This window comes from Sapajus apella, unplaced genomic scaffold (assembly GCF_009761245.1).
Source record: "Sapajus apella isolate SASKATOON/1434 unplaced genomic scaffold, GSC_monkey_1.0 scaffold83, whole genome shotgun sequence".
In the NCBI taxonomy this organism is placed as follows: Eukaryota; Metazoa; Chordata; class Mammalia; order Primates; family Cebidae; genus Sapajus; species Sapajus apella.
This window is the reverse complement of record NW_022437023.1, coordinates 6,371,712-6,388,313: the sequence shown is the minus strand read 5'-3', so window position 1 is coordinate 6,388,313 and position 16,602 is coordinate 6,371,712. Positions and strand designations below refer to the sequence as shown.

Here is a 16,602-nt window from a genome sequence, read left to right as displayed (position 1 = left end):
TTCTTTTGCTCTCCATTTGCTTGGTGAATCTTCCTCCATCCCTTTATTTGGAGCCTTTGTGTATCCTTGCATGTGAGATGGGTTTCCTGGATACAGCACACCGATGGGTTTTGGCTTTTTATCCAATTTGCCAGTCTGCGTCTTTTGATTGGGGCATTTAGTCCATTTACATTTAGGGTTAATATTGTTATGTGTGAATTCGATACTGCCATTTTGGTGCTAGCTGGCTGTTTTGCCCATTAGTTGATGCAGATTCTTCATTGTGTTGATTCTCTTTACCATTTGGCATGTCTTTGGAGTGGCTGTTACTGGTTGTTCCTTTATATGTGTAGAGCCTCTTTCAGGAGCTCCTGTAAAGCTGGCCTGGTGGTGACGAAATCTCTGAGTACTTGCATGTTCCCAAAGGATTTTATTTTTCCTTCACTTATGAAGCTTAGTTTGGCTGGATAGGAGATTCTGGGTTGAAAGTTCTTTTCTTTAAGGATGTTGAATATTGGCCCCCACTCTCTTCTGGCTTGTAGGGTTTCTGTTGAGAGATCTGCTGTGAGTCTGATGGACTTCCCTTTGTGGGTAACTCGACCTTTCTCTCTGGCTGCCCTTAGTATTTTCTCCTTCATATCAACCCTGGTGAATCTGACGATTATGTGCCTTGGGGTTGCTCTTCTTGACGAATATCTTTGTGGTGTTCTCTGTATTTCCTGGACTTGAATATTTGCCTGCCTTGCTAGGTTGGGGAAGTTTTCCTGGATAATATCCTGAAGAGTATTTTCCAGCTTGGATTCATTCTCTTCGTTGCATTCACGTACGCCTATCAAACGTAGATTAGGTCTTTTCACATAGTCTCACATTTCTTGGAGACTTTGTTCATTCCTTTTTACCCTTTTTTCTCTATTCTTGTCTTCCCATTTTATTTCATTGAGTTGATCGTCGACCGCTGATATCCTTTCTTCTGCTTGGTCAATTCAGCTGTTGATACTTGTGCATGCTTCGCGAAGTTCTCGTATCGTATTTTTCAGCTCCATCAATTCACTTATATTCCTTTCTATTTTGTCCATTCTCGTTAGCATTTCGTCAAATCTTTTTTCAAGGTTCTTAGTTTCTTTGCATTGGGTTAGAACGTGTTCTTTTAGTTCACAGAAATTTCTTACTACCCACCTTCTGAAGTCTGATTCTGTCATTTCATCACACTCGCTCCCCATCCAACCTTGTTCTCTTGCTGGTGAGGAGTTGTGATCCCTTTTAGGAGGAGAGGTGTTCTGGTTTTGGGTCTTTTCATCCTTTTTGCGCTGGTTTCTTCCCATCTTTATGGATTTATCCACCTGTCGTCTTTGTAGTTGCTGGCTTTCAGATTGGGTCTCTGAGTGGATGTTCTGTTTGTTGATGATGAGGTTATTTCTGTTACTTGGTTTTCCTTCTGACAGTCTGGCCCCTCTGCTGTAGGTCTGCTGAGGTCCACTCCAGGCTCTGCTTGCCTGGGGCTCACCTGCAGCAGCAGCTGAACAGTAAGGGTTGTTACCAGTTTTCTTCTTCTGCTATCTTTGTCCCAGAAGGGTACCTGCCAAATGTCAATCTGATCTCTCCTTTATGTGGTGGCTCTTTGGATATACAGGGGTCAGGGAGCTGCTTGAAGAGACAGTCTCTTCTTTATAAGAGCTCAAATGCTGAGCTGTGAGCTCCATTGTTCATTCAGAGCTGCTGGGCAGGTACGTTTAGGTCTGCTGCAGCAGAACTCATAACCTGCTTTTTGTTCCCAGGTGCTCTGTCCCAGGGATTTAGGGCTTTATGAGTTTCTGTTATGCTGCTGCCTTCTTTTTATTTCCTTCAGAGCCGCCCTGCCCAGCAAGGAGGCAGCCTAGTCACTGTCTGCCTGTAGAGGCTTTGCTGAGCTGCTGTGGGCTCCGCCCAGCTGCCGAGTGAACTTCCCTGCAGTCCTATTTATATGGGTGTAGTTAGAACTGCCTCGGCAATGGTGGCCTGCCTCTGTTGGGGCAGAGTCTCTCTGCAGTGGTGGGTTGCCTTGGCAACAGTGTGCTGCCTCACCATTGGCTGACTATCTCCATAGCGGTGGGCTGCCTCGGTAATGGCAGACGCCCCTCCCCCACAGAGCTGGGCCGTCCCGGCTTCAGCTGCGCTTGCTGTGAAACTCTCAATCCAGAGACTTTCTGATTGCTGTTCTTTTGTGGGGGTGGGACCGGCCGAGCCTGATCGCTGGCTCCTTGCCTCAGAGCCTTTTTTTTTTTTTTTTTTTTTTAAGTTGGTGCTCCAGTCGCCTGTTGAAGAGGCGCCGGGTCTCAGTGTTTTCCCCTGCAGCAAGTCACTGCACTGGCTTAAACAGCAGCACTGAGATTCGTGGCGCTTTTTTTGCCCTGGGATCTACTGTCCTGGTTCCCTGCTCAGTCCCCTTTTTAAACAGTCGAATGGGCGACTTCCTGTGGCTCCAATCACCAGCCAAAAGGGGCACCCGGACTGGTGTATTTTGTATGGAGAACTGCTGTTCCGGGGCGCCGGCAAAGCAGCCGTGTAGGGCAAAGCAGCGGTGCCGGCCGGCACAGCCACACTGGCCAAATCAGTCACGCTGGTGACCTGTGGAGCTCCTCCGCCTGGGAATTTCCTGGTCTGTGGGCAATAAAAATGCGGTGTCCACTCATCCTCTGCACTTTTACTGGGAGCTGCAATCCTGAGCTGTTCCTAAACGGCCATCTTGGATAGATCCCTAGAGTCCTGTTTCTAAAGGAATTCAAACACTTACCCTTCTTAGTCCTGCCCTAAAGAACTTTGCCCAAATCAAGCCCATGATCACCATCAACTGGATGAAGAGCCACGAGAGTGTCCTGAAGCCTGATTCCATTCAATCTGTGTTCCTTTTCCAATCAACCCAACAGAGCTTATGACCTAAATTATATTATGTTCCTGTTTATTTGGTTTAATATAACAACTTGTTGACTCATATCACATCAGTTGGTTCCAGGCTTTCAGAGTGCCAAATGAATATATATGGTTGTTTAAACCACCCAATACAGATATACAATATTGTGGACATGATATTGATGGACACAGTTACGTAAAAGGACCAAGTAAATGGAAATTTCACGTAAGTTAGGCAACATACACAATTCTTAACTATTCATTATTAGTACACCTAATTAAGAAAAAGATACCTTACCAAGTCATCAAAAATATCTCTCTGATGCACATGGATGGTAATTAGAGTTTCGAATTTCACTCTATCAAACTTGCTGAGATCATGTGTTGTCTGACTAATGAGAGTATTTAGAATATCCAGGAATTTCTGATTGGTCATTTGCATGATTTTCCTGTCATCTTTTGCATTATGTAAAGCCTCTTCTGAATCGTGTGTCCACAACATCTGAATTCCCAGAAGTCCAACCTACAGATCCAGCAGACAAATATTGAAATTGGCCAAATATTTAAAGCACATCTGTAATAAAATCTGGTGGTCACTTGTTCACATTTTAAACTAAAAATGAGATAGACTTGCATTTCTTCACTCCCAAAGGAGGGAAACAGTTAAAGTTTTAACTATTAATATTTAATTATTTCAAAGTAGATAGATTAATGATCATTAAAATACTGGCTACCATTTGTTGAATTATATGTATGTTACTGAAGATGCTTAGGAAATTTTTCTACAGAGGGCCTGAGATTATTATATACTTCCATGCAATGATTTTTCTTTCTCAAGAAAAGCAAATGAATTTATTCACTTGTTCTTGAGTATGGCTTTCTGAAGGTCTCTTTGTTCTTCTAAAAACAATATGCAGCCTAGCTCCTTTCTTGATTGCTCCCTCTCTCTGATATCCACATCTTTACCAATGTCTACTTTTTGTTTCTATATTTATCTATAGAAGAGAGAGGGAGACAGAAAGTGAGAAGGGGAGAAGCTTGTGTTCTTTGTATCCTGATGAAGGCATAAAGACATTGTGGGAGGATGCCACCTTAAGCTCCAATTTCTGCCCCAGAAAAGGTAATAAAAGTATTCTGAGCATGCCCCACCCTCATCCCTTCACTATTCATCCAGAGTCGAATAGCAGATCCAACATCATTTGGACCAACATCATTTGGACCAAACAAGGCGGGCAGTATATAGATACTGCTTGCCATGGGCTCAACAACGAGAAAAGGAAGACTAAAGCCCTCTTTCTGTCTCTGCCTTATCAGGGACTTTGATACTTTTCCTGCTAGAGCAGTGGCCAATCCTGGGGGCTGAAGCTACAGATAAATGAAAGCACCTGGTGAAAGTGAGCAATGGGATCTGGAGAAAATAGCCAGTGTCAGGAAGTCCCCAAGAGGAAGCAGATTCTGGCCCTGAGAGCAGCAGATGATGGTCCAAGTGGGGAAAGACAAAGAGAAAAACTACAAAAGCATAGCAGCATAAGACAGCCTGACTTAAAGACAAACAGACCAGCAGACCCCAACACCTGCTGCATAATGGTGTCTATCCAAAGGCAAGTCTTTACAATCATTATCCTGAGTCACCAAGAACAACTTAAAATTATGTTATATACTCATTCTAAAAAGGCATGCAAGTTAACAGTGAAAAACAGAGGATGTCTCATTAAAAAAAAAAAAAAAAAAAAACAGAAAATAAGAATGCCCATTCTCATCAACATTATTCGACGCCTATAATAAATACAATATGAGAAGGCACCACATGTTCTCACGCATACATGGAAGCTAAAATAAAGCTGACCTCAGAGAAGTGAAAGTAGAATGGAGGACACTAGAGGCTGGGAAAGGTAAGGAAAAGAGGAGGACAGGGACAGATTTGCTAAAGGACACAAAATCACAGCTAGGTTGGAGGACTAAGTTTTAGTGATCTATACCAGTGATCCCCAGCCTTTTTGGCACTAGGGACCGGTTTTGTGGAAGACATTTTTTCCATGGACAGAGATCGGGGGATGGTTTAGATTCTCATAAGGGGCATACAACCTAGATCCCTCGCATGCACAGTTCACAACAGTTTCGCCCTCCTAAGAGAATCTAAAGCCGCCGCTGATCTGCCAGGAGATAGAGCTGAGGCAGTAATACTCACTTGCCCGTCACTCACCTCCTGCTGTGCAGCCTAGTTCCTAATAGGCCCAGTTCTATACCACTGTAGGATAACTATAGTTAAGAATTACACATAGTTTCAAATAGCAGGAGGAGGATATTGATTGTTCCCAACACAAAGAAATGATAAGTGTTTGAGATGATGAATATGCTAATTACTCTCACCTGATCACAAGATATGTGTATCAAAACATCACTATGCAGCCCATAAATATGTACAATAGTTATATGTCAATTTAAAAAAAGAAAGGGAAAAACAGCAATAAACACATAAATATTAGAAGCGAATACACTAAAATATTAATATAGTCATAATTTTTAGGTGGTAGTAATATGGGAAATTCTTATTTCCACTTTTATTTTTATTTTATTTAAGTTTTGGGACACATGTGCAGAACGTGCAGGTTTATTACATAGGTAAACGTGTGCCATAGTGGTTTGCTGCACCTATCAACCCATCACCCAAGTATTCCACTTTTATAATTTTTGCATTTTTCCAAATTTTTGCAGCAAGGATCCATTGCATTCAAATCTTTGAAACATATTTTAAAAGAAAGCAGAAGTAGAATTTTAAACAATTTCAGATAAAAATGTTAAATTAACTTGATAGTAAGTAAATGTCAATCATTTTTTTAAAAACCTTAAAAATAATGAATATATATATATATACACACACATACACATTATTATGTATCTATTAGACTCAATGTACATATCCTTAATGATGAGAAAATAGTGACATATCCTTTTCTGGCGGATGGGATGGGTTGGTCTAGAATGGTGTTGGTTGACAAGCAGGTGGCTGGGAGCTGAGGTTTAAATGAGCATGGGTAGGCCACTCTAACTAGTTCAAAGCTATAATTGCCTCACACCATCAGCCCAACTACCTCCTAAGCAACCTTCCCCTTTACTTCCATTTCTTTTCACCATGACTTAAGCATTGTGTATTCTCACCTGTGCTGGAAAGTGGCTGAGGAATGGTAAGAGCTGAAATCCTGTATCACTGATTTGATAGAAAGCGGATCTAATTATATTATGTAATGATGACATCTGCATTTTTAACAATTCCAGAAGCCAAATCTCCACAGGACCTTTGGCTATAACAGAATTATCCAACTAAAACAAAATTACAAATATATTATAAATTGATAATAATTTGGCATTTTTACAGATGTCCCATGCATACTTAATAAATCACAGTGCCCTATGACAAGCAAACAGTTTCATATTTTATACAAAATATTTTAAATATGGGTAAAATCATCTAATACTATAGCTGGAAGGAACTATAGGGATTACCTAGTCTAAAACTTTCACTTTATAAATTACAAAATGAGTCTCAAGAGAAGTTGTTAAAGGATTTATCTAAACTAGTTTTTAACAAAGCCCAGGGCTAGAGAATGAGAACTATCTCTCCTCCTGTTTTTTTCCATAAGAGAATTGCATTTTCCTCAACATAAGTTTTTAAAGAAATTCTAGTAACAAAATTTAAAGCAAGGTAAATTACAACAATTTTTTCTCCTTCTCTTGAAATGACGGCCATGATGCGATCGTAGTCTTTTGTATGAAATGTCACCTCATTGATGTTGTCAGATATTGCAGGGAGATGCGGCTGTAAGACAGAGGAAAACATCACACATGAGGCTGAACACAAAACCTGAATATTTTGTATCTTTTTAAAAGGTTAAGAATTGACTTCATTGTCTCAAAAAATTGAGAGACTTGCTTTGACCCTTGACTGGCTTGGAGGCCTACTTTGTAAAATCAAGCCCTACAGAATCTTTTATCCAAGTCCGCATATGGCTCCTTCTCATGCTATGCAGATTAGACTAAGGACTGCCACCTTCCTCCAGATGGAGACTGGACCATACTGCCTCACCCCTCCTCCCCCACAAGATATAGCTCAGTCCTTTCCTCTCTCCACCTTTCACAGAGCCATTCCATTCTCTCTTCTCATCATTATAAGTCCCTGGAAACCAACAAGGAAATAACATTAGCCGTTTCCCAGATCCCCAAACAAGAACTGGCCCCAGGATAGGCCCTTCCATGCCTCCCACTCTCAGTTCACTACGGTTTTTCTTTTCCTCTTCCAAAATATTGCTCTGAGAAATGGCTAAAAGCATTTGAGAAGTATTCTGGAAGGAAAAAAGGACAAATCCAAAATACAACCCCTATTTGGTCTAAGAATATTTAGAATAAAGTACTCATAATGATAAATTCGATTTAATAAACACATACTGTGTGCTAGAGACTTTGCTATGCATGCTCTCATATAATCCTCATGACAGTCCTGTGAGGTGAGAAACATTAATATCCTGATTTTACAGATGTGGAAATTGAGGCATGGGGAAATTAGGAAGCTTGCCAAGGTCACACAGCTAGGAGTGGCATAGTCAGTGACTTGCTTAACACGGCTGGACTGCTTCAGGATAACAGGCTCCAAATACACAGAAAATACATTTTATGATCAATGTAATTTGTAGTACTCTTCTTTCCTGCCTGCATTTTTAATATTTTAACTTCAGTTTTATTCTTGATTGTGTATGCTGTGGAAAAAGCAATTTTGATCATAGATTCTTGGATTATACCTGTATGGTGTGGGAATCACTGGCTTGTCCAAGAATTTCCAAGAGAACTGGATCAGATACAAAGAAGAACCTTGGAAATAGTAATCGTTTCTTCTCCAAATACCTACAAATAAAGTTGATAGTATGTTGCCAAGTGGCTTTTCCCCCTAAATTATTATTTTTCTAGACAAGACATAATCACTAACATCTTTGCTAAGATAATAACAAACACCTAAAGTCATTTATCACTTACCCTGCATGTTTGGTGGAAACCAAAGTCCATGTTCCACCATGGATGGCACTTGGGAAAACAAGAGAATCAGAGCAAGTCTGCTCCATCATCTGCTGTCCTTTCCTTTATCAACAGATGCCCTCCTATGACTTTTCTAAGGCTGCTGGAAATCTCATGGCTTAAACCAAGGGGGAGCACAAACCTTAACTCCAAACCAACACATTTTGAGAGTGAAAGCGGGGACAACTAACCATTAAGCCAGGACAGAGGCATAAACTTGGACAAACCAGGATGTATTATCACCCTATTTCAAATAGAAATTGAAATGAACTCCCCTTAAAAAATTATCCTGACAGCTATCCTCTTATGATGGTAAAAATAAAATAAATAAACGAAAATAAAAATAAAACTGAATCTGTCTGGTGAATTGTTCTCTTAGTGCACATGTCCATGTCTTTCCTATTCCCTGAAATCTGTGAGTGTGACCTTATTTGGAAAAAGGACTTTTGCAAAGGGGATGAAGGATCTTGAGATTAAGGATCTTGAAGAGCCCTGAATCCAATGACAAATGTCATAAGAGACACACAGGAAGAAGAGGAGAAGGCCAGGTGAAGACAGCGAGAGATTGGAGTTACGTAGCCATGAGCCAAGAAACTCTTAGAGCCACAAGAAGCCAAAAGAGGCAAGGGAAGATCCTCTCTTAGAGTCTTCAGAGGGAGCCAACACCTTGATTTCAGACTTCTTGTCACCACAAATGTGAGAGAATGAATTTCTGTTGCTTTAAGCCAACCAGTCTGTGGAAATTTGTTACAGCAGCCCTAGGGAACTAATACAATGCCTTCACCCACCCATCCCTAAGACAAAGGTGTCTTCCTTGCAGAAAAGTTAAATCTATGTGAAATTTAAGTTTCTATCCATACTTTAACCATCACTGTCAAACCAGAAATGTAATCAATTCTAGTAAGTTTGGGATAAAACACGGTCGCATACAAAATGATACATGATTTAAAAATTAAACTCTTACCCTGTCAGTGACTTCTGGCACACTTCCAACTGCTCATGTAAATGAGGTAAAAGTTGTCCCATGGTCTCATCTCCAACACAGCAATTAATCACATTGGGATTCTCATGAGCTCGCTGCATTATTTTTATCCATGACTTGTCAATATTCTGAAAACGTTTTGCTTCCTGAAAACGAATCCATAGCCAGTAAAAATTAGCATTTGGATAACTGAAAAAAAGCAAAGCCTTCACCCTGGAATTTTCTATAGTTCTTCAAACCAGCCTCCATTAGTCTCAGGCATAATTTAAACAGACAATTTTTTTTCATTTGAATTAATTCTGCATGACACAAACCCAAAGTTATAAAACTGCATATTAAAATGCTACTTTATCACAATGGGGCTTATTGCTTATTTGTTTCATTGTATTTAATATGTTTTTCAAAGTACCATATGATTAATTTGCAGAACTATCAACTTAAAGTTCCAATCTAGTGTTTCAGCACCCCAGGTGTTTTGGTTTGACGAGCAAGCTGAAGCAGCATGAAAATAATTTGATCTCAGGATTCTTGGAATAATTACAGCTCAATAGTACCCCAGGGCAGGGAGGAAAAAAGAAAAAAAACACAGTAAAACCACAAAACAAAGTTTCATTTATATTTTTGCAAGTGAAAATTTTCTATTTACTGTGAATGATATTAAGCTTTGCACTCAATTGCAAAAATGCCTCTAGAAATTGGCATAATCTTGCCTCTTTTAAAAATACAGCCTTCTGATTAAAAAACAAAAATGATACATTTCGGTTTAAGGCTTTAAAAATGTGCTATAGTACAAAGGAATTCGGCCACTTTCAAAAAAAAACTCTTTTATCCTTGATTTTTAACCTATATAGGTCCTGTTTGTAAATACAGAAGTTTAGGAAGAGCAGGCTTGATTTTCTAAGAGGAAAGTTACCTTCATAGACCAAAACTATCAGTTATTATAGTTATTGGAATTTATTTAAAAGACCCCAATAGAGCTGTTTTAAAGGTTTTTTTTACAGCCTCCCAAGGCTGTTTTCTTGCTCCACACTATTCTTCTGATCTGCTAGTAGTAGACTTACTAATCATTAAAGTTAATCTGTGCTTACAGAATATAGGTTAATTTTAATACTACACTCAGAGGACTATCATGAGGTTAACTCTTAGAAGAGGTGAGCTACTATAATTTTATAGTACTGTATTTGAATGTACCTCACATCCTCAAGCAACCTCGTGATTATTCACTGTTTAAAACTATGTGAGTTTCTTCTTTCTGCTAATCAGAGGTCACCACTTTAAAAAAAAATCCGTAAGGGGCCAGATAATAAAGATTTCAGACTTTTTGGGCCATATAATCTCAGTTATAACTACTCGGCTCTGCTGTTGTGGTGCTAAAGCAGCCACAGACAATATATAAAGGAATGGATGTGGCTGTGTTCCAATAAAACTTTATTTACAAAAACAGGCAAGTGGGCCATAGTTTGCCAAACCCTGGCATAGCCAAGCCCTGACCATATGTCTTTGTGAAGACGTTTACGGAGACATAAAGACAACATACACCAAGTTATTTTATCAGTAATTACAAAAGCTGTATTTACCTGAGGCAGCTGTTTGGCAATATCTCCACCTACAAAGACGGCTTCAAGATAAACCCAAAGGTTCTGTACTACAAGCCACTCTTCAATTATATCTGAGGAAGTGGACAATTTATACACCCAATTCTGGATAGTTTTTTTAAATGGAGCATTGTATCTAAAAGGTAAGAACAGAAAAGATCACATTTCAAAGATTCAGAAAATAGTACCGCCTTACCGAAGTAAATTACAAAAGAAATACTACTTTGGGAATGAATGTTTTGTCCTAAAAGGGCAGTTCCTACTAGCTCTCATACAGCTAATAAAAACGGTTGCTTTTGATGAATAAAACTCATATCCCTATGTGATTTTACTTATTGTTCCCATGTGTCAGTCATAGAATAGGAGAATGGGCCTAGTTTTATGGTACTTAGGTCCAGCAAAGGAACTGTGCTAGTTGCTTCTGGGAGTAAATGGCAAACAAGGAATAAGATGGTTTTCCAAAACTTCTGTGAACCAAATCCAAGTGGGGACTGCCTGTGAGAGTAACACATAAGACACTGTTATTGGTCCATGGAACTATTGAATCTAGGGAAAGAGACCACTATCCAGGGATTTTCCTTTTATGAATGGTCTTAAAGGTTTCATCTAGCAAGAGACAGACTATCTCTAAAAGGACAGGACAAATCAGATCCCTAAAGACCAGGAGAGGATTAGGTATCACCAGGTTCCCCTGGAGAAAGATGACCACAAAGCCAGGGTCAAGCTTGAGGTCTGATGTTCACTTACAGGTGTGCTCTTCCCACCCACAGACAGCAAATTACACCAGGTATTGCAACCAGATTCTGCAATGCTAGAGACCCAGGATTGCTGCCCCACAATAGCATGGCTCCTGTTTTCTGATTATTAGGGCTTGCTGAAGTGTTTATGAGAATACAAGGAGTCCAGAAAGCTGAGCACACAGAGGAAGACAAGAAATAGAATGGATGTCTTGGAGGTAGCAATGGGAGGTTACTGGGTAAAAACCCCAACTACCTACAGTTAGAGCAAGAAGCTGACTGCTGTGTGTGCTAAGGGCAAGTAGTTTCAATGTGGTGCAGTGACATTTGCTGGTGAGAGGCACTTGTTGACTAGGATCTTCAAACTTGTCTTGATCTAGGACAGAGTGATTTGAAGATATTCATACGCAGAATGAGGTTTTTCTGGGTACAGTCTGATGCCTGAATACAACCCATAACTTCCCTGAAAGCCTATGTTATACATGAAGTTACAAATGGAGATGTACACAAATTGCTTCAAGGAGGTAGGTAATCCAGTTGTTCAGGCAGTAAGAGGCATTTTTCCCAACACTCAATTTATACTGTTTACCTGGCCACTGGTCTAGAGCTGAAAGGCAGTCAATATGCCAAAAACATCTTCCAAATAAAGACATGTAAACTAACATGGCATAGGCAGGCAGTTTAGGGAGATGAAGCAACTAGACAGACCAAAAATGATTCTGCACAGAGAATAAAAAGAGTCATCCTTGATGGTGTATAATTTCTAAAGATGGAAACAGGAGATCTGAAATAAAATCTAGCATAGCTAGCTTCTGTCCTTTGGCCAGATACCTGCATTGTACAACTTTGTGTGGTCAAACCCACCAGGACCCATGAAGTCCCATGGAATCAGGGATCCACTAGGGAAGTGTCACAATCCAGGCAATATCTATAATCAAGTCTCGCCAAGGAGACATATAACTTCCTTCTGAAGTCACATCAAAGTAGTCTTAGAGATCCAGCAGGCACTACTCACTACTAGGGCAGTCTGTGGTTAGTTCTGAAACATGCTTTCCAGACCTACTAGGCACGGCAAAGTTCTCTAGGAGGAGACTCTCCCAGAATGTGATGACTTCTTAGCTATCCTTATACTCTTCTGGCAAGGCCTAGAAGTCTGCAAACATTGAGGTTTACTAATACACAAATAAGTATTATACTAATCAGGTTATGTCCAAGTAAGTATGAATTTAAGAAAGGCTTCAAATCCTGAATTCCTTGGCTGCAGACACTGGCCAGGTGAATCTACAGCCCTCCTCTGACAGGCAGTCAGACGGCAAAATTTGCAATGAACCATGGGGAAACAGTAGCCTATGAAGTCTAGGAACCACCTAATATCCTATGGTCACCTTTGCCAGGATTCTCTGAATGCAGAGGATGCATCTGAGGACCTTAACCTTTATGAATTCAACCCAGAACTCCCTGAACTGGCAGCTTTGTCATTATGCAAATACAAGACTGCCCCTGGGGGTAGAGGTCATGCAGGATGCCACTCACTAACCAGTGATCCCAACCTGGAGAAGGGATATTAAATATTTCTTAGGTGTGTTCAGGTGAAGAATAGTTGAGAACTACCGCAAAGTCAGCGAGAGGAATGGAGGTTGCCAATGCCCAGATCAAAGACCTGACAGAATATTTAATTTGACTGAGTCCTACAGGAATTTCCTAAAGCTACACTTAAGATCATAGGCAACTTCAAGCTGGTCCATGGTTCAATGATGAACAGGTGACCTCATCAGGCCATAATCGTCTCAGCCTCTTTTCACCATAAAAAATGAAAGTCTCTAAGTAAGTGCCAAGCCCCTAATGGTAGACTGCTTTCACCTGTGGCCAGCAGGCTTTTCCTGGGCTATTGGGTGACTGCTTGAACAGGGTAAACCAAGAGGTCAATGATGTCAAACCAGAGGAACAAAGAAGAGAAACGATAAAATGAAGAGGTCATCTCAGTGGGGAGCCAAGACTTTCAAAGGACAAGCTGCCAGTTTGGGGAGGAATAATTAGGATGGGGCCCATCAGAAAAAATAGGGAAGGGTAGATGAGCAGCATCAAAGAAGAGATGGAGGCCATGTGTATTAGGGAAAACAAACAGTTCATATAGGGACAGACAAGATCTAGCAGTCTAGGGCAGAATCCTATCCAATGCCATAGCTTTAAAACTGAGCCTTTACTTAGAATTTTATAACCCTAAATATCCGATTTAAATCTCTCCCCCAAATTATAAAATTACCTGTTGCTGAGTAAGGACCCTAAGACCATTAAACTATCCTCCATCAAAGTGATAATTTCTCCCGATTCGGTTCCTTTGAGCAGGAGCTCTCCTTTTCCCTTAAATGCTGCAAAACTCAGATTTTGGTTGGTCCAGTTCTCAATCACCTGAGTCAGCTTGGCTTCGATATCCTTCTCCTTAATGGCAGATATGCAAATATCCTTTGGAGGAAAAGCAAAGGATATGTCATGATGTTTTCAGCTACAAGTTAAGCACATCATAAAAATCATAGCATTTTTTTTTAGCTTGAAAGGGACCTGAAAGTCACCCAGTTCATTAGTCACTTTACAGCCAAGAAATAAGGCTTCAAATCATTGTGTTGCATCTTGACACTAGAGCCCTGTGATTTGGTGACTACTAATTATTCTTCTGTACCACATACATGAAACAATGTAATTTAAATCGTCATTTTTTATTATGTTTTCAATTGGAGGTTTTGGCTAAAATGGGGATAATGACAGCTGCCCTGTCTATTCCAGATGTTAGCTAGCTATGAGAATCAAATGAGAATATACATGAGAGTCTTTTAAACTCTTTCAAGTAACATATAAATATTACTATATTCCTGCCTGTCTGGTCCTATGAATATCTCATTTGCTTAAACAGGACAGAAATGCTTTGAAAGAAAACCTTTCTGTGTACGCATATTATTAAAAAGAGGTTAGAGGAAGGCAGAAAACCCAAACCATATATTTGGGAGATTTATGGTCACATGGTACATTTTCTCAACTCCAAAAACATGGAATAATGGATAAAATAATTTTTTTAAGTCAGTAAAAAAGCAGAGCCAGGCTTAAAAATAAGATAAACATGTCCATGAACCAAAAGTAGAAAAGCTATGCAAACCAGTTGGTGGAGGTAAAACACAGGCCTGAGAGCCTGGGCCACTGGGGCCAGGCCTTTGGTTCCCATGGGGTGAAGAAGAGAAAAGTCATCTATTGGAGAAGGAGCACCTGGCTGGGATCTCCTTCACAGGAGGAGGCTGCAAACACTGCCTCCAGCTGCCATCTAGGCCACTAGGTTAACTGGAACTATGGACGTGGGGGATGGGGTGACACAAAACCAGCCCCGCAACCAGGACCTGAAACAGGTCAGCACATGCCTGGATCCTCACACCATAGCACAGTAGGGGATGGAGACTCTTGTTACAACACCTGGCTCTGGACTTGGGGCTGAGGAAACACGGGCAGTGGAGGAGGCAACCACAAGGCCACTACACAAGGCCACTACACAAGGCCACTTACAAGGAAAAGTAAGACACGAACTAAGATATAACACATTATATAAGCCAGATTTTGTGAAAACCTTCCATTCAAAACGAGCCCCCCCATCTCAATAAAAATTACAAAACCCATGAAAAAAATCTAAGGCTCAGAGGATAGCCGACATAAAAAACATTAACAGCAAAAATTCAGTCCAGATCAAATTAATCTTAAAGAAGAATCTGAAAAAATCTTTATGTTTAATTTAGAGTTGTTGAAGTACAAGAGGTACAGGTAAAATAATATTGGCCATGAGTTGATAAATGTTAGAGCAAGGAGATCTTTACTTTTGTATATGTTTAAAATTTTCCATAGTGAAAAATTTTTAAATAATCATGTTTAAAGTGCTCAAAGAGATAAGCAAAGACATCTATAAATCTATACATTTGAAACTTACAGATCTGGGAATATATGTAGATTTAATAATCTACATATCTGTAGACCTAATAATCTACAAAAAGGACAGAAAAAATGTTAATGTAAAAAAAATTTTTTTAAAGGTGGCCACAGAAAAAGGACCAATGAAAAATCTTAGAAAGTAAACATGTAATAATAGAAAATTCTAAAAACTTAATAGATCTGAATAGGAAAATGTATAAAATTAGAAATTTGGAAAATAGTTCAGAGGTATCCACCAAGAATACAATACATAAATAAACAGATATGTTTTTAAGGGGAAGTATATTTTGGGGACAAGGAAGATGTATTGAAGGGCTCTAAAGCAAATGTATTTCAAATAATGTATTTCAAATAATCATATAATCTCATTGAGTCACAAGATTATTTCATAAAAGCCAATAATGTTAAGGATCATCCCAAATTTTGAGGGTGCATTATAGAGGGAAATTAATCCAACCTCTCATAAAATATCTGTACAAATCTCAGAAAAGGAAAAGGAAGCTTTCTTTAATGGATCACTGATAAGAATATATATACTTTTGTACCTCAATATCATCCTTGTTTTTAAGGAGTGGTGCTTCCATGATATTTCTAAGGCAAAAAGAATCAGATTCCACATCAAATGGGGTGCCAGTTAACTCGGAGATTCTATCCCAGTGTCTCTGTTTCATGGCCTTATTGGTCATCATTTCCAGTAGAGGACATGACTCACTGAAATCATCAATTCTTTTTTTCAGATCCAAAAAAGCTTGCCAATCTTTAAGTCCTTTTGGAAGTTTACGACATCTTTCAGAAAAAAAGAGAAAAAAATGCCACCTTTGCATTTCTTTGAAGAAGGTTTTATGTATATACAGTGGTAGATTAGGGAAAAAATTAGCTTCTGAAATAAGCTAATTTATTATAATAAATTAGCTTCTGAAATAAGCTAATAATCTACTTTATCCTATAGGACCTTAAGAAGACAGACGTTATAAAAAATTCCGCTGAAACTCACCTGTTTTGAAATTCCTGCAGTTCTGCATTAATTTTTTCAATATCTACATCTCCCCAAAGTATTTCATAATAACCACTAATACTGCCCATTACGGTGTCATACAATCCATACAGCTTCTGCAGCAAGTTGAGTTCTTTTCTGGGAAACAAAGTAATTAAGTTATCACATCATGGATAATGTTTAATAAATTCCATTATTGGAAAGGCAGAGTTCATCCAATCAAATATTTTATACATTGTGTGTACAATGTCTTATAGATACCAAATGCATACAACTATATCCATTTCGATACAAAGACTTTGTTAAAGATCTGTCAGTAAGGTCAAGTTTACAGCTCCAAATATTCCAAATCATACTAAACTTGACATTAGTAAACGGTTTGATTAATTTTTAAAGAAAAAA

General features: G+C 39.3%; 1 protein-coding gene across 1 annotated transcript in view; it reads right to left on the bottom strand.

Annotated features, from left to right (window-relative positions):
* The window catches only part of DNAH8 (dynein axonemal heavy chain 8), a 353,446-nt gene that overhangs the window by 183,671 nt on the left and 153,173 nt on the right, over positions 1 to 16,602 (bottom strand). Inside the window, exons 33-41 of the mRNA XM_032253336.1 lie at positions 16,201 to 16,338; positions 15,752 to 15,992; positions 13,507 to 13,706; positions 10,489 to 10,642; positions 8,894 to 9,057; positions 7,659 to 7,761; positions 6,578 to 6,682; positions 6,025 to 6,186; positions 3,164 to 3,388 (exon numbers count right to left, since the gene is read on the bottom strand). Coding sequence (XP_032109227.1) covers positions 3,164 to 3,388; positions 6,025 to 6,186; positions 6,578 to 6,682; positions 7,659 to 7,761; positions 8,894 to 9,057; positions 10,489 to 10,642; positions 13,507 to 13,706; positions 15,752 to 15,992; positions 16,201 to 16,338 — 1,492 coding nt within the window. The remainder of the gene's footprint in view (positions 1 to 3,163; positions 3,389 to 6,024; positions 6,187 to 6,577; positions 6,683 to 7,658; positions 7,762 to 8,893; positions 9,058 to 10,488; positions 10,643 to 13,506; positions 13,707 to 15,751; positions 15,993 to 16,200; positions 16,339 to 16,602) is intronic.